This window comes from Rattus rattus, chromosome 1 (assembly GCF_011064425.1).
Source record: "Rattus rattus isolate New Zealand chromosome 1, Rrattus_CSIRO_v1, whole genome shotgun sequence".
In the NCBI taxonomy this organism is placed as follows: Eukaryota; Metazoa; Chordata; class Mammalia; order Rodentia; family Muridae; genus Rattus; species Rattus rattus.
The window spans coordinates 22,413,127-22,436,736 of NC_046154.1; the positions used below are offsets into that span (position 1 = coordinate 22,413,127).

A 23,610-nucleotide genomic window follows, 5' to 3' on the forward strand; every position below is an offset into this window, starting at 1 on the left:
TGCCCACTTCCTCTGATCAATGAAGATACTTTCCTTACACCCATTTAGTGAACTTTGTTACCTCCTGCCTTGCCCTGGTGACCCCTGCACCCAGGTCCCGTGCTGTGTAATGTTTATCTTTGTAGCTTTGGGGCCATCCTCAGCCTTGTGTATGTCATACTTCCAAAGAGTGACGGACATGTAGAAAGGTGACAGTCCTATTTTCAAAGAGAATATATCCTGTGCCATGGGAGCCTCTGTGCTCTCCAGCAACTGTGGTCTTAACCCACTCAGTGCCAGTAAATACTTCCAGTGGTCACAACCAAACTCTGTTAGTTTTGCCAACTGTCCCCTGCAGAGCAAAGGTGCCTCCCTCTGTGGCCCCCGGTAGAGACTGACAAGAGGTTTTCATAAAGCCCCGAGGAGTGGCGAGGAATGCCCATTTGATGGATGTGAAAGGCGAGGCTTGGGAAGAGCTTTTGTGGAAACTAAGTTCTATATCCCAGCTTCTGATTTCTAAGGCCAGGGTTCATCCCATATTCCCGGGTCCTCTGAGAACCCCAGCAAAAGCTTTGCTTCTCTTTGGTGTATTAGATCTGGGTCTGTCATGTCCCTGTCCTTTCCCCTGTCCCACCCTCATAACCTGTGCTAACTTATGACCCCTTGGCTGGCCTGCTGGTTGCTGTAGGGTGGATCTCAGGCTGCCCCCCAACACTCTCATTACTTCTTCTTCAGCTCCTTGGGCTCCTCCCCATGTTTGAACACGCTGATGGTGACCTGGCCTGTCTCTGAACCATACTTGTTCTTGACGAAGATCCCATAGCGCCCACTATCTTCACTGGTGACCTTGTCAATGGTGATGGTGACCTCTGTACCCTTCACCTCCATGTGGTATCGGTCCAGGAAGGAGACGGGCTGGTCGTTCTTTAGCCAAGAGATTTCAGGGGACGGGTCTCCTGAGATGACGCAGGTCAGGCACAGGGTCTGTTTCGATGGACGGGAAGGAAACAATTTTACGTCCTTATAACCTGAACTTGGCATTCACCTTTATGCACATGGAGGGCTACTAGTCCAGGCTGCTCTGCACAAAGGGTATGTGCGCATGCATGCACTAGTGTGTGCATGTGTGTGTGCATGTGTGTGCATGTTTTAAAAACAAGGTCTTATATATCCTAAACTGGCGTTGAACTTGATAGGTAGCTGAGGATGACCTTGAACTCCTGTCTTCCTGTCCCTACGTCCTAGGGGCTAGGATGCAGGCACAGCCAGCTTATGCAGTGCTGGAGGTTGAACACAGGGCTTTGTGCATGCTAGGCAAGCACTTTACCAACCGAGCCACGTCCATGTGTCCTACTGTACCATGCAAAGGGAGACATGTTTTATTTTAACCCCACCGTCTCCAACCCTCAACGTTTTACAGAAAAAGTTACTTGGTAGAATCTTAGACAGTTCTCTAGTAATGGCCTAGTAGTGCATTCTAGGGCAGCCAGGGCTACACAGAGAAACCCTGTCTCAAAGAATAAAAATGCGTTTGAGTGTTTGTCTGCACATATGTACATATGTTTGGTATGTTATGTATGCATGTATGTATGTACAAGACATATGTGCAGTGCCCGTGGAGGCCAGAAGAGGGTGCTGGATCCCCTGAAACTGGAGTTACAGAGCACACATGGGTGCTGGGAATTGAACCTGGGTCCTCTGGAAGAATAGCTAATGCTGGGGTTGGGGATTTAGGCCCTGGGTTTGGTCCTCAGCTCCAGGAAAAAAAAGCATAGCTAATGCTCTTATCTGCTGGACCGCCTCAGCCCCTGAGATTGCACTGCTTACACACAGAGGCTTGTGAACTGAACTTGGAAGTTCTCGAGCGAGCTCTAAGGCAGCCTATGGCACGACGGTTAAACTCGCAGGCTCTGGAATTGAACAGCTAGGGTACGAGCCTCAGCTCTGCCTGTCAGGTCGCGTGGCTTTCACTATTCCCTTAACCACTCTAGGTCTCGGTTTCCCCTGCTGTCAGGCGGGACTAGAATTAATACCCTGGTTCTAGTGGTTGCCTCGGGGGCAAAATCAGTGGAGATGTGGACCAACTCGTACTAGCACAAAGCAAACAGCAGACAGACTTCTGAAAACACTACAGCTTTTAGGGGTCACCTAAGTTCTTGTGGGAACCGGAGTCACAGGCTAAGGATGGGACAGAGCCAGGTTGAGCACAGGGGTCTGACTCCAGGCTCAGTGGTTTTCTTTGACACACATGCCATCATTGAGTCACGCGACCAGCGGTGGCAGGGCCACCTCTCTGACTAGCCTGCCATCTTTAGCCCTTGAATCCATCGCACTCCACTGTATTTTGACCTGGAAGGGATCCTTGACGGAACACAAGCATGGGATGGCTGGCTGTGGGCCAGGAGGAGTGGTACCTTATCTTCCATGATGGTGGCCACGTCCGGCAAGCCCCTCACCACTTTAGCCCGATCTGGAATGGAAAGAAATGTCCTGAGTAGTTGAGTCCTGACGCGGCCCTCCTGCCCAGAGACTTTCCTCAGAGTGGAGGGTTAATATCAGGGAGGCTTCTTCCTAGTTCCTCCCTCAGCATCTCCTCCTGTGCTCCTTGTCTCCATGGGTGGAAGACGTGATATGTGAACTGTTTCTACCATTGAGGTCACTAGTGGTACCCAGGGATTACAGTGACCAGCATCTGTCCTCGAGAGCAAGAAGGTGAGTGAGTTGCTCTGAACCGGAACTAATGAATCCTGACTCATAGTGGGGGTGGGGCACCAAGAGGGGGTCAGGGAAAGCAGCAGCCTTTGGGACACCCTGACTGTGGTCTAAAGAGGTAGCCACAGGAAGACAGTGTGGCTATAAATTACTAAATAGGGAGTCAAACACGTCCCTGAGACTGCAGCAGAGGCTATAGGGCGGCCTAGACCATGTGTCCTAGCTATGCACAAAGCCTGGTTCAGAAGCTGCTGTCTAGTGTGAGGGAGAAGGACCCTGAGTCAGACCCGTAAGTCCCCAGGATGGACACAGTCGTGGGCAGGAGTTTGTATTAGCTTTCCACAGCTGAGGAGGTGATCCAGTTCCCTCCCCGACTCCAGTTTCTCAAGCCCCAGCAACCACACGTGGTCGTTTAAGTTCCTTCTATGGGAGTCCCGGATGGAAGGGGACATTTGCATTGGGTGTACAACTAGGTGGTGGTGTGAGGGTCCCTCTGGCCTGAGCACAGGTGAAGCTGGCTGGCTGTGCTGTCTCCTCCAAGGGGTGGCTGACACTGCAAGGTCATTTGGAACCTGGGATTGTCACGACTGCAGTTACATATCCAATGCCTGTCCTTCGTGTCACTTGGGGACACTAGGGAGAGGCACCAGCATATCTGTGTTGATGGCCCTGCAGTGTCCTGGATGCTCATAGCTAAGTAGGTCCTTCCCTTGTCAGGCCCGTTAGGCCGTGGGACTCTGCTGCCGCCGTCCCCGTCCTTCACTGAACCTCCATCACTGGGCCATGAAGCCCTGAGAGCTATACTCCTAACACTGGGCTGTTCAAAGCTGGCTGGGGGCAGGGGTGAGCTCATAAGTGGAACAGATTTGAAAATGGATTGGTGTGGCTTTCTGGGAGCTGTCACATCCCTTATGCCTGAGGCTAATTCTGGGTTAGACCCACCATCACCTCCCCAACCCTGCAAGCCTTGAGGTTCCAGGACACCCCCTTCCCATGTCCCACTTGCAAAGGCTAGACCAGCCTCGTTCCTCTCATTCTCCGACACTGGGTTCCCGCCGAGGGTCGCGTGCACCTGCTCGGCACCGGACCCACACCAGCCTGTCCAACTGACTTCAGGTGTCCTTAGGTTCCTTAACCATCTGTCTCTACAGCTAGCTCCCAGATGTCCCCTGAGCCTGTCTGGGGGCTAGGGTTCTAGAGAAGCCAGACTCAGGAACACGAGGAACAAGACAACCGGGGACTCACTCTTCTCGATGACAGCCAAAGCCCTGAAACACAGAAAAGGGAACAGAGTTGGCTTCTCTCCCTGTGTGAGGCAAGGAAGGTAGAACCTTCTAGTGCTCCCAGTAGAGGCCCAAAAACAGTCGCTCTACCCCCGAGGGGGCTTGTGACTCACAAGGAAAACAAGAAGAAACTTACTTCAGTCTTTGATGCTCTGCCAGGGCGTCGTCAAAAGCTGTAGGACACAGAAGACAGAACAGGGCTGAGAGGGGACTGTGGCCAATTTCCTCCCACTCTGGGATTCTCACAGCGCAGTGCCAGGTTCAGAGGGGCAGAGAGCCTCCCAAAAGACCTTTTCTATGTATCTTTTTTTTTTTTTTTTTTTCAGAGCTGGGGACCGAACCCAGGGTCTTGCGCTTGCTAGGCAAGCGCTCTACCACTGAGCCAAATCCCCAACCTCTATGTATCTTTTTGAGACAAGTTCCCACTGTGTAGCCGAGGATGATCTACTTTGAACTTGCTATCCTCCTGCCTCCACTTCCGACGTGTTAGGATTACAGGCATGTGTCACCCTGTTTGACCTCATTGTGAAATTTTCCTTTAATTTTTTTTTTCGGGGGGGGGCATGAGAATGAATGGAAATCGGCAACAGACAGGGGGGGGGAGGTGGGGGAGGGGCATCTCCAGGACAAGACAGAGACCTGGGAGGAGGGAGGCGCCTAAGAATCAACGGGGGTGACCTTAGCTGTGACTCACCACACTGGCAATATGGAGCCTGAAGAGGCCACCTCCGGTAGCCTGGCAGGAACCCTAATGGAGCAGTAGGGACACCGACCTACCCACAAAAGTTTCAACCCCAAATTTATCCTGTCTACAAGAAATGCAGGCAAGGGGATGGAGCACAGACTGAGGGAATGGCCAGCCAATAACCACTCCAACTTGAGACCCATCCCATGGGCAAGCACCAATCCCTGACACTATTAATGCTACCCTATTATGCTTGCAGATGGAGCATGTTGTCCTCTGAAAGGTTCCACTCAGCAGCTGACTCAGGGAGATACAGACACCCACAGGCAAACAGTGGATGGAGCTTGGGGATTCTTATGGACGAATAGGAGGAAGGGTTGCGGTCCCGAAGGGGCCAGGAACGCTACAGGAAGACCAACAGGGCCAACTAACTTGGACCATTGAGGGCTCTCAGAGTCTGAACCACCAACCAAAGGACATACACCGGCTGGACCTAGCACCCTCACCCCCCATCCCTTCCTCCCACCCTGCATGTGTGTAGCAGAAGTGCAGTTTGGTGTTCATGTAGGCGGGGCTGCCTTGTCTGGCCTCAGTGGGAAAGGATACACCTAGCATTGCAGAGACTTGAAGTGCAAACCTTGAGGGGCCCCCGCCTGCTCAGAGGAGATAGGGGATGGGGGAAGGATTGTGGAAAGGGAAGACAGGGGTAGTGAGTGGGATGTAAAGTGAATAAGTGAAAAAAATTAAATTAAAAAAAAAAAAGGTCAGAGAACAACTTCACAAAGTCGGTTCTCTTCCTCTGGTTTCCTATGAGCTCAGGGAATTAGTTTTGAGTAGCGAGGGCCTTTAACTCCTGGACCTTCTTGCCACTTCTCCACCCTCTGATGTGAGACAAGGTTTTAAGGAGTCTGAGCTGGTCTCAAACTCACTATGTAGCTGAGCACGACCTTGAACTCCAGATCCTCCTGCCATGGTGCCTGAACCCCTGGGATTGTCTAGACAGAGCTCTTGACAGACAGACAGAGAGACAGACAAGAAGATGACTCACCTTGCCCAGACAGGTCTGTTGAGAGCTGACAGACTTCCTTCCCAGCAGTGATCTCCAGGGTGTATTTACCCTTATCTGAGTCCTTGGGGTCCAGGATGTGGAGCCAAATCTCGTCCAGGGTGGTGCCCGCCCGTACCCGATCGCCGCTCTCCAGACGCTTGTCTCTGATTGCAGAGGCACAGAAGGGCTAGGACAGACTGCGGGTCTGACTCCCTGGCCACCCACCAGACACTTGCCGCATGCATCCACGCATGCATTCATTGGATAGTGCTTCGTTCCTCATCTGACCCTCCACCCATCATCCATTCCACATTCAGCCACTCCTCCCTTCGTCCAATCCCATGGCAGACTGTCTGCATACAAAAGCTGGGTCTATGTCTGTGGTATGCCCTGCAGGCTGGAGTGATGGGTGGAGGGCATTCTCGGGGCAGTGACCTCCCTGCTCTTGGGGGTCACTCCTTTCTTATCCCAACCTTCTGGTGTTTCTGCCCACCCCTCTCTCCTAACTTCAGAGACTACAAGGTTCAACTCTTCCCCTTCTTTTCCTAAATTTCATCCCATGCCCCAGTGTTCTGTTCCCTAAGCCTATTGTCATAGGACTCAGAAACTCTGGCTGGAGAAGCCCCCCCACCCCCATCTTTCTGAAGCTTCCTGTGACCCTCACTCTCATTGCACAAATTTTCCCAAGTTGTTTCCCATGGCTTCCCTATAGAATGGGTGCAGCCATGTCTGCTCCATGAGGCGGAGGCTTGCTTGTGACGAGGAACTCTGGGGAGATCCTATTCTCAGATTATCTGGGGTGACTTGGCCGGATCTTTGTAGAAACCTTCCTGCTTTCCTGCCCTGACCCTCCCACAGCTCTCTCTCCTGGACCTGCCTCCTGGCCTCCTCCTGAGCCTGAACACTTGGCTCTGTTGAGGCTAAGGGGGGCCTGTAAGTGTACACTCCTCTATGAATGGCTCTCCCTGACTCCGACATCCTTTCCTCCCTCGGTTTCCAGATATGCTCTGGATTCCATAGTCCTTCTGTTGTCATGGAGACCTCAGATAAATGGCCCTACCACCAGCATCCCCATCTTCCCCAGGGATGCCTCTTTTGTTCCTTTCATCCCTGAGGGCAGAACCTGTGGGAGAGCTTTCTCGATGCTCACCCTGGGACTGGAACCTGTGGGAGGACTAGGTATTGGGGAGGAGGAGGAGGAGAAAGAGGGAAAGAAGGAGGAGTAGGAGGAGAATCCTAAAGGCACAGGCACTGGAACCTTCCGACTGTCAAGGGCTCCGGGGCACGGCCAACCTACTTGTGGAACCAAGCCGTCTTCATATAGTCCACGTTGTAGTATTTGACCTTGCTGAAGAGCCTAATCCCCTCTTCAGTCCCCTGGATTTTCAATGGAGTTGCAGAGAGAGCTGAGGATGCAGAGGAGAAAGGTGAGTGTCCCGGGAAGACCTTGGAGTTTTGGAGCCAGCCTGCTTGCTGCAGCTCCAGAGAAGAAAGAAGGGAACATTCTACTGTGGGGAGAGGGGAAGGGCCTTCCATCCCCGCTCACCGAGGGCAGATGCTGGACCCATGCCTGAAGCTAAGGCTGTCGGGGGGAATTCTCGGAGGCTCGCCAGACCAAGACAAAGAGGAAGGTGTGCTCACTTACCGCTAATCCTGCCCAGCTCAGTGAGGACGGCATCTAGGGCTGAAGAGAGACAGATGGTCAGCTGGGTGGGTTCCCTTAGGCATGTCCAGGGGTGGTGGAGGTGGTGACTTTGGAGAAGGGTGAGGAAGCTCAGAGCCTCTCTGAGGGTGGAGACTGGGGAATGACTTGAGTGTGGGAGGGGCTTTTGGGTGTTGAGGGATGGATGGATCAGGTAAAATGCTGCTATCTGATATCTATCTATCTATCTATCTATCTATCTATCTATCTATCTATCTATCTATCTATCTATCTATCTATCTATCTATCTATCTATCTATCCTCTGTGTAGCTCTAGCTGTCTTGGAACTTTCTGTATAGACCAGGCTGCCCTCAAACGCAGATCCATCTGTCTCTGCCTCCTGAGTGTTGGGATCAAAGATGTCCTCCGCCACTCCCTGGCTCCTTCTGATTTTCTTGTGAGCTGTGTCAATCAGCCTCCGGAAGAGCCAGGCCCGCTGTGGGTGGAGGGTCTTCAAGCCTGGATTAACTGTGGCATACCATAACAGCACACATATCAGATCCCTGCAGAGGCTATTAGCCTTCGGCAACTCACTTAACCTCTTGGTGCCTCAGTTTCCCCAAGTGGCATGCGACCCCACACATCCTAGGCCACACGTCACACCACAATCTCTCGCTCCTGTGTGAGCTCCTCACAGCCCTCCTCCCTTCCCTGTCATCACTGGCGCCTACCTTCCCCTGTGAGGTCCAGCACAGTGTCATCCTCCCCTCGCTCATCAGAAACCACTGCTCTGTAGAGTCCCTGGTCTTCTTTGGAAAACTGTGGAAGAGGATGACAGTGTGTGAGGGGTGACAGCAAGTCAGGAGGTGCCAGGTCCCCACCCTGTGTGGGCTCTGTCAGCTTTGGAGTTGGTGGGCCTAGGGAGTATATGCATGTGTGTCAGAGTGTGCATGTGTGTGTGTGTGTGCGCGTGTGTGTGTGTGTGTATGTGACTGTATGTGTGTGAGTGTATGCATGCGAGTCTGATTGTGTATGTGTGTGAGGGTGTGTGTAAGTATTTGTGTGAGTGCATATGAGTGTATGTGTGTGAGTGTTTCAGTATATGTGACTGTGTATGTGTGTCTGAGAGTGTGTGAGAGTGTGTGTGTGACTGTATGTGTGTGAGTGTATGTGTGTGAATGCATGAGTGTGTTTGTATGAGCGTGACTGATTGTATGTGTGCATGAGTGTATGTGTGTGTTTGTATGAGTTGTGTGTAAGTGTATGTGTGTGTTTGTATGTATGTTATGTATGTGTGAGTGTATGTGAGTGTTTGTATGAGTGTGTGTGTTTGTATGTGTGTGAGTGTATGTGAGTGTTTGTATGAATGTATGTGTTTTATGTGTGTGTTGAGTGTGTGTTTGTATGAGTGTGTGACTGTGTATATGTGTGTGAGTGTATATGAGTGAGTGTGTGAGCATGTGTTTTTGAGTGTTGTGTGAGTGTGTGAATGGGTGTGTATGAGTGAATGTGTGACTGTGAATGAGTGTATGTGTGAGTGTTTGTATGGTGTGTGTGTTTGTATGTGTGTGAGTGTATGTGAGTGTTTGTATGAATGTATGTGTTTTTATGTGTGTGTTGAGTGTGTGAGTGTATGTGTGAATCTATGTGTGTAAGTGTATGTGTGTGTTTGTTTGTATGTGATGTATGTGTTAGTGTATGTGAGTGTTTGTATGAGTGTGTGTGTTTGTATGTGTGTATGTGAGTGTTTGTATGAGTGTGTGTGTTTGTATGTGTGTGAGTGTATGTGAGTGTTTGTATGAATGTATGTGTTTTTGTGTGTGTGTTGAGTGTGTGAGTATGTGAATGAGTGTGTGTGACTGTGTATATGTGTGTGAGTGTATATGAGTGAGTGTGTGAGCATGTGTTTTTGAGTGTTGTGTGTGAGTGTGTGAATGAGTGTGTATGAGTGAATGTGTGGCTGTGAATGAGTGTGTGTGTCTGAGTCTGTGAGTGTGTGTACTGAGTGTAGAAATGAACACATCTGGTTTTCCAGGTGGCTCCTTAGAGCGCAGCCCAGCTCGGTCTGTAGAGCCTAGGAAGAGCCTGTCTGTACAGGACATGAACATTCTCCTCTCCCTGAGGCTCCAACGCAAGGACCCTCTGCATTTCCCCAGAAGGACGCGTGCGTTCCTTGGCTCAGAACGGGGAGTCCCTCTGGCACGTGTTGCAGCCTTGAATCAAATCTGCAGCAGCAGTCACTGAACTGAAAGCGTGATTGCAGTTTGGAAAATGTTTGCTGAAGATGGAACCTTGGCCATCTCATGTGCTACACAAAGCACCTACTAAGCTCAGCCTCAGACCAGGGTTGAGCTTTTGGGTCAAGTAGTGGAGGTCAGAAATGACATCTTATCGTAAGGCAACTCCTTCAGGGATTCTTAAAGATCCCTCCCACCTGGGCCACTTCCACAGTTACTTTGGGACACTGTGGAAGGATCCAAGGCAGAGGTAGGTTTTCCTCTAAAACTTTTCTTTTTTACCCACCGAAGGTTGTAAAGTCCCAGTTATACTGGGAAGTACTGGAGCGAGCAAAGGTTCTAGAGCAGGCCCTGGGGCGGACAGAAATCTAGGCATGCCTCAGCCTAGTGGAACAGACATGGCTGCACCCACTAGGGAGTGATTTCTGACCCAACTCGTCTTATGTCCTTGAACTTCATGTGTCAGAGCCTCAATTTACCCATCTATGAAGTGGCTCTGGTCTTCTTGCTGTCCTTCAAGGACACAGGTATTAACACTGTGAAGGCCAGAAAGCCCTGCCCCCCAGGACTCCATGAATATTAAGCACCCACTGAATGTCACATCCCTTTTGAGGAGCATGTCCCAATCAAGATGTGGGAGAAGACTCTTGACTTATCATTTCCTTCCTAGTAAGAACCTGTGATCAACTACCCAGTATCCCCAGGACCCTGCCGAGGCTCTGGAAGTCAGTAGCAGACGGGTATGTGGCAGGCCGGAGGTTAGGAGGTCTTAGTCCTCTGAGGAAAGAACCCAGCTCCGAGCCTGCTTTTCTCTGACTTGCCTCACTGGGGCATCGTTCCTGTCCTCAACCCCTGACTAGGGCAGGGAGCTCACAGAGAACAACGGTAAGGTCAGAGAGGGTCAGTGACTAGCTCAAGGCTGCATATGCTGGAACCGAACCAGGCCTGGATCCTGCAACATGGAAAAAAGTCAGTAATCTGTAGTATTGGGCTTATATTTTGAAATATTTATATCCCAATTTTTAATGTTAATTTTGAGTTTTTTTTTAAAAAATGCATAAATTAGTTTGGTTTGTTTAATTTTAATTTAATTATATTTTTTTGATTGTTGTTTTTCAAGACAGAACTTCTCTGTGCACTGGGTGTCCTGGGACTCACTTTATAGACCAGGCTGGCCTCGAACTCACAGAGCTCTCCTTGCCTTTGCCTCTCCAGTGCAAGGATTAAAGGAGTGAGCTACCAAGCCTGGCATTAGAGTTTTATGTTTATTTTATTTTTTAAGACTCATATAGCCTAGGCTGGCCTCAAACACCTTATATAGCTTCCACACTTCATTTCCTCAGCAAGCTCTCTACCAGCTGAACCACACTCCCAGGTCCTAGTATTTATCTTCTAAAAAACATTGTCTTACGTGGGGTTGGGGATTTAGCTCAGTGGTAGAGCGCTTGCCTAGCAAGCACAAGGCCCTGGGTTCGGTCCCCAGCTCCGAAAAAAAGAAAAGAAAAGAAAAAAAAAAAAAGTTTTTCGTGTATGATCGAGTGTCTGCATGTCTGTGCATCGTGTGGTTGTAATGCCCACGGAGGCCAGAAGAGGGCGAACTGGAGCTACAGACTGCGGTCGGCAGCAGCAAGGGCAAGGGCTCGAACGCTGAGCCAGCTCTCCAACCCCTTATCTTGACTGGGCCCTGGCGCTCCTGCGTGATCAGCTCTGCTCAGGCTCCGGCCAGCGCTCTTGGCAAATTCAGTTGGCAGTTGAGCAGGGTGAACCCCCAGCCCTCTCTGCACTTACCTCCTCAATGCAGAGACTCCCATCTCCGGTCTGTGGGTTGTACTGCCCACGGGGTGCCTCTTTCTTCTGGAAGAGCCACTGGAAGCGAGTCTCCTTCTTCGTGTTGGTTACCTGAAAGGGACAGGGCATGAGGGGGCTCCATAAGACTTCATTTTAAAATAAAACCAATGTTCTTTGACACGGTTCCTCCCGCATGGCCCACTGAGACTCCTGGTGCACAAGAACCAGCTGATCCCTTCCGTATACTAGGTCTCAAGTGCTGACCTCTGGGTCCTGACTTTTGCTAATGTCACTTCCTGCCTCTTGACCTCTTTGACTCTGTTTTTCTTGTAAATACTTAGGCCTCTTAATGAAGTCAGATGTTACCTCCTCCAGGAAGTCCTCCTTAAAGTACCCTATAGGGCATTGCCTTCCTGAACGTATCTGATGGAGCATAAGGTATGTTGTTTTTAGTAATTCTCTTTGGGCTGTGGGTTCCCAGAGGCCTAATTAGATGATTGTGAGGAAGGTGAAATCAAGTCATACAGACACTGTGTGTGTGTGTGTGTGTGTGTGTGTGTGTGTGTGTGTGTGAGTGTTGTGGGGGATTGTGTACTGGGCTTGGGGACAAGTCACAGGCCACGCCTCACTGGACTGATGGCTCATTAGAGGTGAGGTGTAGACTTGCCTTGCACGTCAGAAGCACTTGGCAGTCCTCTGTGACCTTCCAGGTCAAAGGATCCTGGAAATAGGGACCTGCAAGGGGAAAGAGAACAAACTCAGAGTCATGAGCTTTAAGCTGAACCAGGGCGCCACCTGGTGGCCAGACAGGAAACCAGCTGGGCCGGAGACCAAGACTGCGGGTGGGGGCAAGTGTGGTGGGGGGAGCAAGGGGTCTGGGGGCTCCTTAAACGAAGGGAACTGTAAGGAGGCACTGGCCGGCCCTCGGGCTTGGAAATTGAAATTTTCTTTTTTTTTTTTTCGGAGCTGGGGACCGAACCCAGGGCCTTGTGCTTGCTAGGCAAGCGCTCTACCACTGAGCTAAATCCCCAACCCCCTGAAATTTTGTTCTGTAATCACGGCGAGACTTGACCAGATCATGGTGAGCCTCCCTGGCTGGGTTGGTATTTTTCAGCACTGATCAATGGCTTACCCTGCTTTCTCTTCCAGTCTCTTCTCTTTGCATCTGCCTTTCTCAGAAGCTTGTCAAAATCTGTGAATACACCGGGAGGAAACGGCATGAGTGGAGAGAGCGAAGGGAACTAGGGTGGACAGAGGACCAGGGACGTGCTTAGAGCCGAGGGTACACGGTTAGGATGGGTTCAAGTTGGTGGGGAGGGAGCTTCCGGGAGGAGCGGGGCCAGGCTGACCGTCATCCACCAGGGCGAGGGTGATCTGGTTCTTGGCTTTTCCATCTTGGAGCTGGGCGGTGTAGGACCCCTTGTCCTCTTCGGAAAGTTGCTGAATGATAACTTCCACCAAGCCCTTCTCTCGGTCAAAGTTGATCTTGCGGTTCTGGCGGAACAAATCCCCGAGTCCTTTTTAGGCATTTCCTGTCCTGGGAGCGCTGCTGGGAGCACACCTCTGGATCTGATCAAGATTGGGGTGCTATGTACAGGGATTGGGGTAGCTTTTTTTCTGCTTGAATATACTGGGAGTCCCCAGCATACCATGCCTGAGTTAATTATAATTTAATAGTAAGCTCTGTAGCTGTACTGTGCCTCCGTTGGTTATTTTCAACTTCTTTTACAATTTAAATTTAAAAATTATTACATTTTAATTTCTCTCTCTCTCTCTCTCTCTCTCTGTCTGTGTGTGTGTGTGTGTGTGTGTGTGTGTGTGTGTGTGTGTGTGTGTGTCTGGGGGTGGGGTGGGCACATAGGCCACAGCATATATGTTGAGTTCGGAGAACTATTTGCAGAAGTCAGTTCTGTGTTCTCTTTCTTCTATGTGGACCCTGCATCCCCCAGCATCTGTCTGATATTTCCTCTGACCAAAACCATCATCCCTTTCTCTGGAATATATATTTCTTCCCTCTCTCCCTCCCTTCCCTCCCTTTCTCCCCTATTCCCCTCCCCTCCCCTCCCTCCTTCCCCCTCCTTCCCTCCCTTTTCCTTCCTGGTTCTAACTCAGGGTCTTGCCCACACTAGGCATGAGCTCTAGTTCTGAGTTGCTCGCCAGCCCTAATCCATGAATTCGGATGACTGCTGTACCCTCCTGGAGATGAAATTCGCAAATGATGTGACACTGCCGTTAAGACTGGAATCGGTTGGTTTTCAGATAAAAACAATTGAATGTCAAGAGCCGGTTCCTCACAAACCTATTTACCATTCTTACAGCTTTAGAATGAAAACAGTGTAACATTTTGTGCAAATATCATTTAAAATAAAACCCGTGTATGTTGGCTGTGTGTGTTAGCTTGTAGATTCTTGGATACAATTTGGTACCACTGACATTCTTGGATACAATTCGCTTCTGATTTGTAAGGAGAGGGGAGAAAAGCAAAGGACTGGAACGGGAAAAGGAAAGACCACCATAAAGTGGCAGGGAGTAGAAAACTTCTTCCCTGGGTGTCTGTTGGGCCTGTAAGAAAGTGTTTTAATATTTATGTCTAAAGCGGAGATTTAGGGCTTGGAAAACTGTCAGCCCCAGGTAAGCTTTCTCATCTTAGGAATGCTGAGAAGGACATTTGAAAATGGCAGCAGGTGTGCAAATGTCCCTGCCCTGCTTAGTAACAGCCCCCACCCCCACCTTACCCCACTCCACTCCACCCCACCCGTACTGAAAGCCAGGCGACCTCGCCTGCACGCCCCACTGCTGGGACAGCCAAAGAGGCAGCTATTACCAAAATGATAGCCGGCCCCAGACCCCAGTTCATAGGAGAGGCCGCCTTTCTTGGGGCAGGGGAGCCTTCCCAGGGACTGTGGGCACCATTTACCGGGGAGCTGAAGATCTCCTTCTCATTGAAGATGAGGTGCAACTCCGCAGCTGGCGACAGTTTCTCCACCTCCAGCCACAGCCGCACCTCACCTTGCTCGAGGATGTCCACGTTCCAGCCAGAGATCAGCTTGATGACTGGGAGACACAGGACGGGTTTGGGTGGGAGCCCTCTCCTCTCCCTACTCCCCCCAGGACCTGCCCAGCTCCTCTCTGTCTGACCACGCCCACTCGGCCTCTAAGCCCCGCCCCTCAGCCCCGCCCCTCCCCACCCAGCTCTGCCTTGGCAGTGAATGTGCAGAGCTTGAAGGAGCTGTGGGCCTGGCTGGAGCCTAGAAGCTCTCCGAAAACCGAACTGATTTCAGAAACGCATTTCCTCTCCAACGGACCGTAAACACTGGAGCCTGGCTTCACCCTGCCCGTTCTAACTTGGCTGGAGCCTGGCCTGGGTGTGGGATTTGAAAAAGTTCTCAATGTGATTCCAATACGTGATCAAGTGTTTGGCTCGGCTTAAGGATTCCACCGTCCAGAGACAAGGCAGGGAAGCAGAGGTTTGGATGATCTAACATCCAGTCGTCTCAAGAGCTGATAGGGATGGTGATGATGGTGATGGTGGTGATGATGATGGAGATGATGCTGAGGGAGATGATAACGATTGTGATGGTGGTGGTGCTGATGGTGATTATGATAGTGGTGGTGACAGGGATGGTGATGGTGACAGTGATATGGGTGGTGATGATAGTGATGATGATGATGCTGGTGGAGATGATGGTGAGGCTCGTGATGATAAGAACTGACTTGCTTCCCTCCTTTGCACCTCCCTACCTCCTTTGCCTCTGGTCTCTGGTTTTCCAGTGTGTGGCTCCCGTTTCCCGTGCTCTCACACTATATCCTTGCCCCCTGACTGGCTCAGCTCTGCTTAGGAAGCAGGCTCGCCTCAGTGTTTACCTGGGTTTCTGATCTCGTGACAGCTTCTTCAGCTTGTTCAGTTCTGGGGCAGGGAGGGGCACAGAAGAAAACAGATGCAACGTTAGGTCACAGGGTTCGAGTACAGCCAGCCCAGGGCCTCCATGCTGAGACGTTCCGAGAGAGAGCTCCACGTTGCCATCAGCTAGGGGCCACATGCTCCACAGAGACTGCTGGTAAGCACCGTGGGCTTTGCTCCTGGAGCACTATGGGAGATGCCGCAGCTAGTCTCGGCCACCCCAAGGTTGTATATCCTCCCTGTCCCCTCAGAGGAGCGTCTCTACACACCAGGCTCTGCAGGAGCGACATCAGTGCTCAGTGGGTGGGCTGAACCTCAATGTCTGCTTGGCTTCTATGAGCACGGGTGCTTGGGCTCTGGGTCAGGATGTGCTTCCCTGGGGAGGTGTCAGGGCGTGAGGACAATACCTTCCTCTGAAGGCCATTACCTTCCTCTGTCAGTGTGTGGCTAGCAGAGGTGTCTTCGTCAGCATCAGTGACCACCACTGAGTAGACGCCCAGGTCCTGAAGGTCTGGTTCTTTCAGAATGACCTTGGACCTGGCAGAGAGAGACAAAGCTGACCTCTAAGATGGGGCTTTGGCCTTGAAAACACAGGACTCCCTCACAGCCTGTGGAAGAGGTTGTGGGAAGAGGGGGAAAGAGACAAGCCAGCAGGGAAAGTTGAGGGGAGGAGCTGGAGAATCTTTCGTGACTTGAGCTCCTTCCCAGGTCCTGGCCAAGCTGGACCCTTGCAGTCCCTTGAGGTCCCCTCCAGATTGACAGTGTGGCACACACGTTACAACCAAACAGCCAGCAACTCTGCTTCAGGAATGAAGGCAGTGGCACTCATGACTGCTTATCACAAGAGAACCCCAAAGAAGGCCTCCATTTCTGCCCCTAAGGCATCTCCCTGTTTCTCTCTGAGCTGGCCGGGCAGCCCTGGCCAACCTGTGTGTCTCCCTCCCAGGTCTGCCACTCTTGGGTGCTGTTCCCCCCACCACCCCCGTCACCCCATCCTCCCCCAGCCCCGCCCCACTCACTTGTTAATTTCATCCTTCACCTCCACCCTCTGTGGGTCTGGCGGGCCTTTGTAATCCTTGGACCATTGAAACTCAGGGAAGTCAGGGGCTTCGGGGGCTTCGAAAGCCAGGTAGATCTGGCCCTCTTCGTCCACACCAACTTCAATCTCATGGGCATCTGGGGTGAGATTCAGGAAGGCACACGGGGATTTTTGTGACCTAGAAAGTCTTTCATGATCCCCAACTCAAATGTCACCTCCTCCAAGAAGTCCTTCTTGACTGACTCCCCCCCCCCATTTCTATTTTCCTCCCTCTTCCTCCTTTTTCTCCCTGCCCCTCTCAGTTCTTCTCTTTGACATACAATTTTGCTACATTAGCCCAGGCTGGCCTTGAATTCACTATGTAGTCCAGGGTAGCCCCGATTCTACAACCTTGACCTCTGGAGCCCTAGCTAGGGTTACAGGTGTGTGTCACCACAACTGGATCCTGTCTTTAAACATTCCTTTTCTCTTCTTTCTTCTCATCCCTACAGTTTGTGACAAGACCCAGAGCTAGTCAAGCCGTCTACCACTGAGGGGTATCCCTGCCTTACTCCTGGCTATCCTAAGACTTCCTGACTACTTTGCCATCTGTCTTTGCTGTCCGTCCACCCCGTGTCCCCGTCTCCCCCCTCACAACAGCAGAGCTCTGCTTCCTCATCCACAGCCGTGTCCCCGAGAAGTTGTTGATGGAACACTTAATAGACGAGTGCTTTGTGGTCACCAGTGTGGGTGAGTCTGCCGGCTGCTGCCTGTGGGCCTTGGTGGTTTAATTGTTTTGCACTAGAAGTGGGCGCTACTGTGCGAGGGACCTAGGAGGGACTCTGGGCTGCTTAGCAGGAGAGACCGCAGGGCCTGAGAGCTCAGTAGAGGCAGAGGACATGGAGCAACTGAGGTGGAGTTGGCTATCAGTTGAAGGATTTGTGTACGTTCACACATACAGCTTAGAGGTCAGGGAAGACTCCCTCACAGCCTGTGGAAGACACAGGTAGGGAGGGGGGAGGGGGAGAGGAAGGGGAGGGAGAGGGGCACAAGCCATCAGGCAAAGTTGAGATGGCAGTGGGTGGGTAGAGTGGTGGGTGGGACAGAGCCCACTGGATCCAGGCCTCCTGCTGTACCCCCAGGCTTCCCCATCTCCCCCCTAAGTTCCTCCTCCTGCTCCCAGTCTCCTTCAGTGCAGCCTGGTCCTCTCTGGTCATCCTACCTGGCTTGTCCTCCAGGAGCACGGGGTCAGTGGGCACCGATGGCTGTCCCAGGCCAGCTGAGTTCATGGCCTGGACCCTGAACATGTACTGCTTTCCTGGTTGCAAGTCAGACACCTGGGGAGGAGAGCCAAGTCTGAGGGCAGGAAAGCTGTGCCCTCTCGGACACTGGAGAACCTGTTGGGACCCCTTGTGGGCTGGGGCAGGCCAGGAACCTGCTCTATTCCTCAGCCCAGAGCAGGTTTGCGATTCTTTGGAGATAAGGCCTCTCTATGCTGCCCAGGCTGGCCTGGGACTCATTATTCCCTTGTCTTTTGCCCTCTGGTCTGCTGAGGCTAAAGGCTTGTATCATTCTTGGCTTCCAAGTTCCAATGTTTTGTTTTGTTTTGAGACAAGATCTTTTGCAATTCAGGCTGACTTTGAACTTTCTATGCATCTGTGGCTGGCCTGGAACTCCTGATTCTCTTGGCTTTGCTTCCCAGGAACAGGGATTACAGGTGTGTACCACTGTGCCTACTGATCAGTTCTGGTGTTCTTTCTTTTCTTCTTTCTTTCTTTTCTTTCTTCTTCCCTTTCTTTCTTTCTTTCTTTCTTTCTTTCTTTCTTTCTTTCTTTCTTTCTTTCTTTCTTTCTTTCTTTCTTTCTTTCCTTCCTTCCTTCCTTCCTTCCTTCCTTTTGTTCAAGACAGGGTGTCCCTGTGTAGCCCTGGCTGTCCTGGAACTCTGTAGACCAGGCTGGCCTCGAACTCTAAGATCCACTCCCCTCTGCCTCTCTGGTGGCGGGATTAAAGGCGTGCACCACCACTGCCCAGTGGTTCCAGTCTTGTCTGGGGCTCTCTGCCTGGCTTTGTTCTTTGGCACTGATGCCCGGAAGTGGATTAAACATGACTCACATCTTCCCATCTTTCCTCACCTCTCACAGATACTGCCTTCTCTTCAGAGGCTGAGGCAGACCCGGGTCACCTTCCACGTTCCTTTCTTAGCCCTGAACAAGTTATTTCCGTTGTTTCCTTTCGGTGGTCCTGGGGATTGAACCTGGGCCCTCCCGCATGCTAAGCACACACTCTACCATTGAGTTACATTCTCAACATTTAAAAAAAAAAAAAAAAAGGACTGGATATGATGGTGCATGCCTTTAGTCCTAGTACAGAGGCACCGATCTCTATGAGTTCAAGGCCAGCCTGGTCTATATATAAGTTCCAGGCCAGCTAGATCCCAACTCAACACCAATCAAATAAATTAATTACAACTTGGAGGCAGTCTCATGTAGGTCGAACGTGTCTTCAAGGATGACCTTGACTTCCTGATTCTTCTGCCTCTACCTCCTGGGTACTGAGATTGCAGGTATACACCACCATGCCTGGCTTCCATGGGGCTGGGGGTCAGATGCAGAACCTTGGGTATCTTAGGCAGGCATTGGGTATTATCTGAGCCACATCCTCAGCTCTAAAATTTTATTTTGAATCAGGGTTTCAGTAAACTGCCTGGGCTGGCCTTGAGCTTGCTCTGTAGCCTAGGCAGGCTGTGAATTTACCTTCCTACCTTAGCTTTCTGGGAAGCTGGGATTATGGTCTGCACTGCCCAGGGTGGCTCTTCAATGTGTCTTGGGGGAGGCTTCCCTGTCTGTGTTCCAGCTGTGCTTGGACGGAAACGCGTCCTTTGGTTTAGCTCCACAGTTTCCGGTGCCCCTGCTCCCGGGACCTCTCTTCAGGCTGCCTTTATCTATCTCTGCCGAGCTGACGAAGCCTAAGTCTTCCACTGGTCTTCGGGGTCAATTTCAAGGTCTGATGCTTATGACCTAAAGTGTCCCAAGGCACCTGAGCCTGTGCCCTCTTTCTCCTGCATAAATGACCTTCACTCCGCACCTCTCCAGGGTCCTTGGCCTCAGACCTGGCTGAGGTCTCCACTCACAGCACCCCGCCCCACTTCCTTCTTGGTCCAACTGGCTCCTAACTCCGGCTTCCTTATTCAGCAGTGGCCTCTGAGAGGAGGCTAGGGAGCGACTCTGACTTCCCTCCACGGGGCTCCCAGAATCCCTCCTGATCCCCGTAGCATTAATCAACAAATGGTGTCACCTGTCACAGACGCCCACAGCATGTTTAGCTTAAAAGGTCTGGGACCTGCTCCAGATCTGGCACTAAGCAGGTGTCAAGAAGTGGGTGGTGAATACTGAGTGGCGGCCAAGCATCCCAAGGTGGAAACCAGGGCCAAGTTACTGAGGCCATCTGCCCTGGCCTGGGCCGGTACACACGAAAGAGCAAGGGCCATCACCGTGCGTTGGCTGTCCCTACTCTGGGGAGACGGACACCCCCACCCCCCGTTGTCTGGCAGACCTAACATCACCTAAACATCTCAGCTTCTCCTGCCTCTGCCTCCCCTCCTCTGTGCTGGGACCGGAAGCTCAGAGCTGTTTTCTGAGTCAGCGACTTGCTCCTTGGGTACCGCCCCTCCCCCGTGTTCTGACCCAGGCAATTGCTTGCAGGTCGTCCTCACGAGCAACCTTTCCTTCCCTGTGTGCAGAAGCGAAAATAGCCATGGTCCCAGTGGACAGGACTCAGGGCACTTCAAGATCGATAAGTTATACCCGGAGGGCTGAGACCTGCAGAAGTGTTAAACCTTTTACCTTCTCTGGGCAACACTGGATGGAGAACTGTCTTGGGCCACCCGATAAATCCAGATGTGCCCACAGAAGACTGTAGGTCACCCGCGCAGACATCACACGCATTTTGCGTGACACTGCGATAGGACAATCTATCCTAGGCTGCTGAAATTTTGGAGTTTGCTTCTCATGAAAACCCAGGGACATAAACCGAGTACATACCTGAGCTTTTGCCCTTATTACCAAATTAATCAAAAAGCGTATATGCATGTATGCGTATTCGCATGTCATCGTATGACGTGGTAGATGCACGCTATCTAAGCACACCGTTATGGTTTACTTTTCCTCCTACACATGATGTATGTTTTCACATCAACCAACACACATGCATTGCTCAAGTGCATTGGTCATTCTATCACTCTTCTGCACCCTTTCATCCGGTTCCTCTGAAGGACACACTCTGAATTAGTTCAGCACCCAACGCCCCAGTGACAGACATTAAGTCACTTCCATAGCTGCCGTTATAAGGAGCATACCCACTGTCCTTGGGTCTTCTCATACATGTCTTGTTATTTCCCTTGAAATCACGGAAGCAGATTTTGGGGGTCAAAGATGCGTGTGTCTAAATGCTACTATAACTGGTCGTTTCTCGGGTGAGTTTTTAGAAAGTATCTGTCCAGCATGGATTAGGTATTGCCACCAATCAGCCAAACCTACTACCATGTGGCCCTGAGCAAGTCTCTCTCTCCAGTCCTCTGTTGCTATTAAGTAAAGGAGTGCCTGCTGAGAACTATTGAAGTCTGCATGCTGTGGCAGGGAGGACAGAGGGGCAGGGACTCACCCTGAGGTGGGTGTTGGAGGTGGCATCTGGGGTGACCGGCTTCCACTCCTCAGAGCCTATTTCCTGGAAGCTGACATGGTAGCCTGTGACTGGCCCAGCTCCTATATACAGTGGGGCTCCCACTGCAGCATCCGGAGGTGGCCTGAATCTGGGACGCCCTCACATCATATGGGGGGACCTGTCGGGGAGGAAATATGAGCAAAGATGCGGGTTTGTTCGGCCAGGCAACAACCAGCCAACTGTCCATCTCTCTAGCCAGCCAGCCAGCCAGCAAGCTCAGCAGTCAGTGTAGAAGCTGGCAGAGGCCAGTCAACACGAAGTCTGGAAGCGCTCTCTTTGGGTGTGTGGGACTTGGCCAGCTTTGGTTTCCCAGTATTTGACCTTGGCCCTGACGTTTGGTTAACTGTTTAAAATATGCTCCACATCACCTCCTCCCAGAAGCCTCCTTGACCTTCTTCTCCACTCCCCGTCTGAGACAGCGTGAACCCTCCCAGACTTTTGCCATTTCAGAGTCAAGGGTGGAGGCTGAGGTCATGACCTCCAGAGACAGACTGCCAGGGACATGTCCCAGCTCTACCCTTTCCAGTGTTGGGGACTCGAGGGGTTATTTAGCCTCTGTGTTCCTGTCTCCTTGCCTCTCAAGAGAAGCAACAACTGGTCTTATTAGATGGGGCTGTGAAGGGCAACAGAGAGGCCGTTCGCAGAACGCACCCACACAGCAAACCCCAGGGCATCCCATAGGCTAACAAATGCTCCATCACCACGGAGCTGTTCCAAGCATTTGCGGAAGGTTCTCTGGGGAACACAGAATCAAGACAAACCAGGGGAACGTGGCGGCAGAGACCCTTTCTTCCTGGGAGAGCAAGAGGCTCATTTGTGAGAGAGCAGAAGGTTAAAAGAGCAGTGTTCAGAGTGGACGACTATCCCTGTATACCGGGTTTGGGGGTGGTGAATTGAAAGACCCGGGCAAGCCAGAAACTGACTATTCTGACAGTGTGACCTGGGGATCAATGAAGTATCTGGCCAGAAAGAGTTCAGACGATGTCAAGGTTGGGGACAGCAGTGCTGTGGTTAGGGACAGGCAGGCTTAAGATAGTCTGTGTCAGGCTTTACAGGGTCAGCCTGTGGGGTCTGGACTAACAGGGCCAGGGCGGGCAGTGGCATCCACGTTGTTGCTGTGATGAGGGAGGGTGGGGACAAGTCTGGGTACAGGCTCTCAAGCTCTTACCTGGTTCCGGCATCGTCCACTCTTTGCACTCAAACAGGCTGCTGGGTGCCGACAGCTCGCCAATGCCTGCCCAGTTCATGGCCCGGGCTCGGAACTCATAGAAGTGGCCTTCATGAAGGTTGGTGACCTACAGAGGTGGAAAGCCAGACAGCATGCAAGCTGAGGCTGGGGCAGAGAAGGGGGTTGGGCACCACGGCAATGGGCCAGCCAGAACAGGAGACCTGTGGGAGCTTCCGATAGGACTGTCCAGGGGCTCCTGGGCAGCAGAGCCTGGGGAACGCAAAGGCTTCCCAGGATGCTTTTCTGCCCTGTGCAGTGGTGATAGAAGCTGAGCCCATTGTCCAGCCTCACCTTGCACACTCGGCTTGGGTTGGGCTGATGGCTGACTGGGTGCCAGTCTAACTCCTCTGAATCATGCTGGTCCACGTAGTAGCCCAGGATCTTGCCGCCTCCTCGCCGCTTGGGGGGTTTCCATCCAATGACCATTTCATTCTTCCCACAGTTTAGGAGTGCAAAGTCATATGGGGCCGATGGGGTGGCTGTAGGAGGCAAGGACTGAGGAGAGGCTCCCTGGGGTGGTTGAACTGGGCAGTGGGGCTCCAGGAAGCCTCCCCTGAGGGTGCCCACTCAGATCTAGGAGCCCTCTCTGAGCCAGAATTGTCTTGCTCCCTTGAAGGGTGTCCTGGAGTCTCATCTCTGAACCTGGGAGCCTTCCCACTGCCTAGAGAGACCCAGGATCAGGATACGCAATGGCTTCTGGTCACTGTCCCCTGACTTTCTCCTTGAGAGAAAGGGTGAGCAGAGAGCTCCAGTTCCCTTGACAGAGGGTTGGAATCAGACCTTCCAAGGCACGGCCAGGACAGGCTTCCCTGAGCATTGCATGTGGGCGCCAGCCTAGACTCACCTAGAGCTTGCTTGACCCTGATGGGCTGTGTTACAGCTGAACTCTCGCCAACCCCAGCCTCGCTGACCGACCTGATGCAAAATTCGTACTCCTTCCCAGTCCTCAGCCCTGGAACTGTGAACCTGAGAGAGAAAAGTTCAGCCGTCAGGGCATCCAGAGAGCTGACATTATCTGAATCAATCACCTTGTGGGAGAAATGGTCAGCAGCGGGATAGGAGTAGAAGGTTCTAGGCTAAGGTACTGCCTCAGTCCTATATGATATATGAAACGGCCCATGGAGGATGTTGTCCTTCGGGTTGTAAAGAATACCCATTCTTCTAGAATCTCTCACCCACATGCAGAGATGAGGGGCTGGGGAATGGCGCTCTGGGTAAAGTGTGCTCCACACAAGCCTGAGGAAATGAGCTTGGTTCCTGGCACCAATACAATCGCGGAGTGTGGTTGTGTTTATGTATGACTTCCGCTCAGGGTGTATGTGTGAGGGCAGAGACAGGGTCCCTACGGTTCACCGACCAGCCAAGCCAA

General features: G+C 51.8%; 1 protein-coding gene across 1 annotated transcript in view; it reads right to left on the reverse strand.

Annotated features, from left to right (window-relative positions):
* Positions 1–552: 552 nt before the first annotated feature.
* The window catches only part of Myom3 (myomesin 3), a 47,591-nt gene continuing 24,533 nt past the window's right edge, over positions 553–23,610 (reverse strand). The window contains 24 exon segments of the mRNA XM_032888180.1: positions 553–963; positions 2,394–2,449; positions 3,937–3,959; positions 4,111–4,147; positions 5,708–5,871; positions 7,005–7,113; positions 7,353–7,391; positions 8,082–8,169; positions 11,376–11,486; positions 12,043–12,110; positions 12,508–12,567; positions 12,725–12,869; positions 14,293–14,429; positions 15,240–15,259; positions 15,261–15,282; positions 15,704–15,813; positions 16,296–16,452; positions 17,517–17,631; positions 20,954–21,069; positions 21,072–21,086; positions 21,089–21,129; positions 22,181–22,308; positions 22,533–22,720; positions 23,086–23,207. Coding sequence (XP_032744071.1) covers positions 700–963; positions 2,394–2,449; positions 3,937–3,959; positions 4,111–4,147; positions 5,708–5,871; positions 7,005–7,113; positions 7,353–7,391; positions 8,082–8,169; positions 11,376–11,486; positions 12,043–12,110; positions 12,508–12,567; positions 12,725–12,869; positions 14,293–14,429; positions 15,240–15,259; positions 15,261–15,282; positions 15,704–15,813; positions 16,296–16,452; positions 17,517–17,631; positions 20,954–21,069; positions 21,072–21,086; positions 21,089–21,129; positions 22,181–22,308; positions 22,533–22,720; positions 23,086–23,207 — 2,335 coding nt within the window. The 3' untranslated portion in view covers positions 553–699.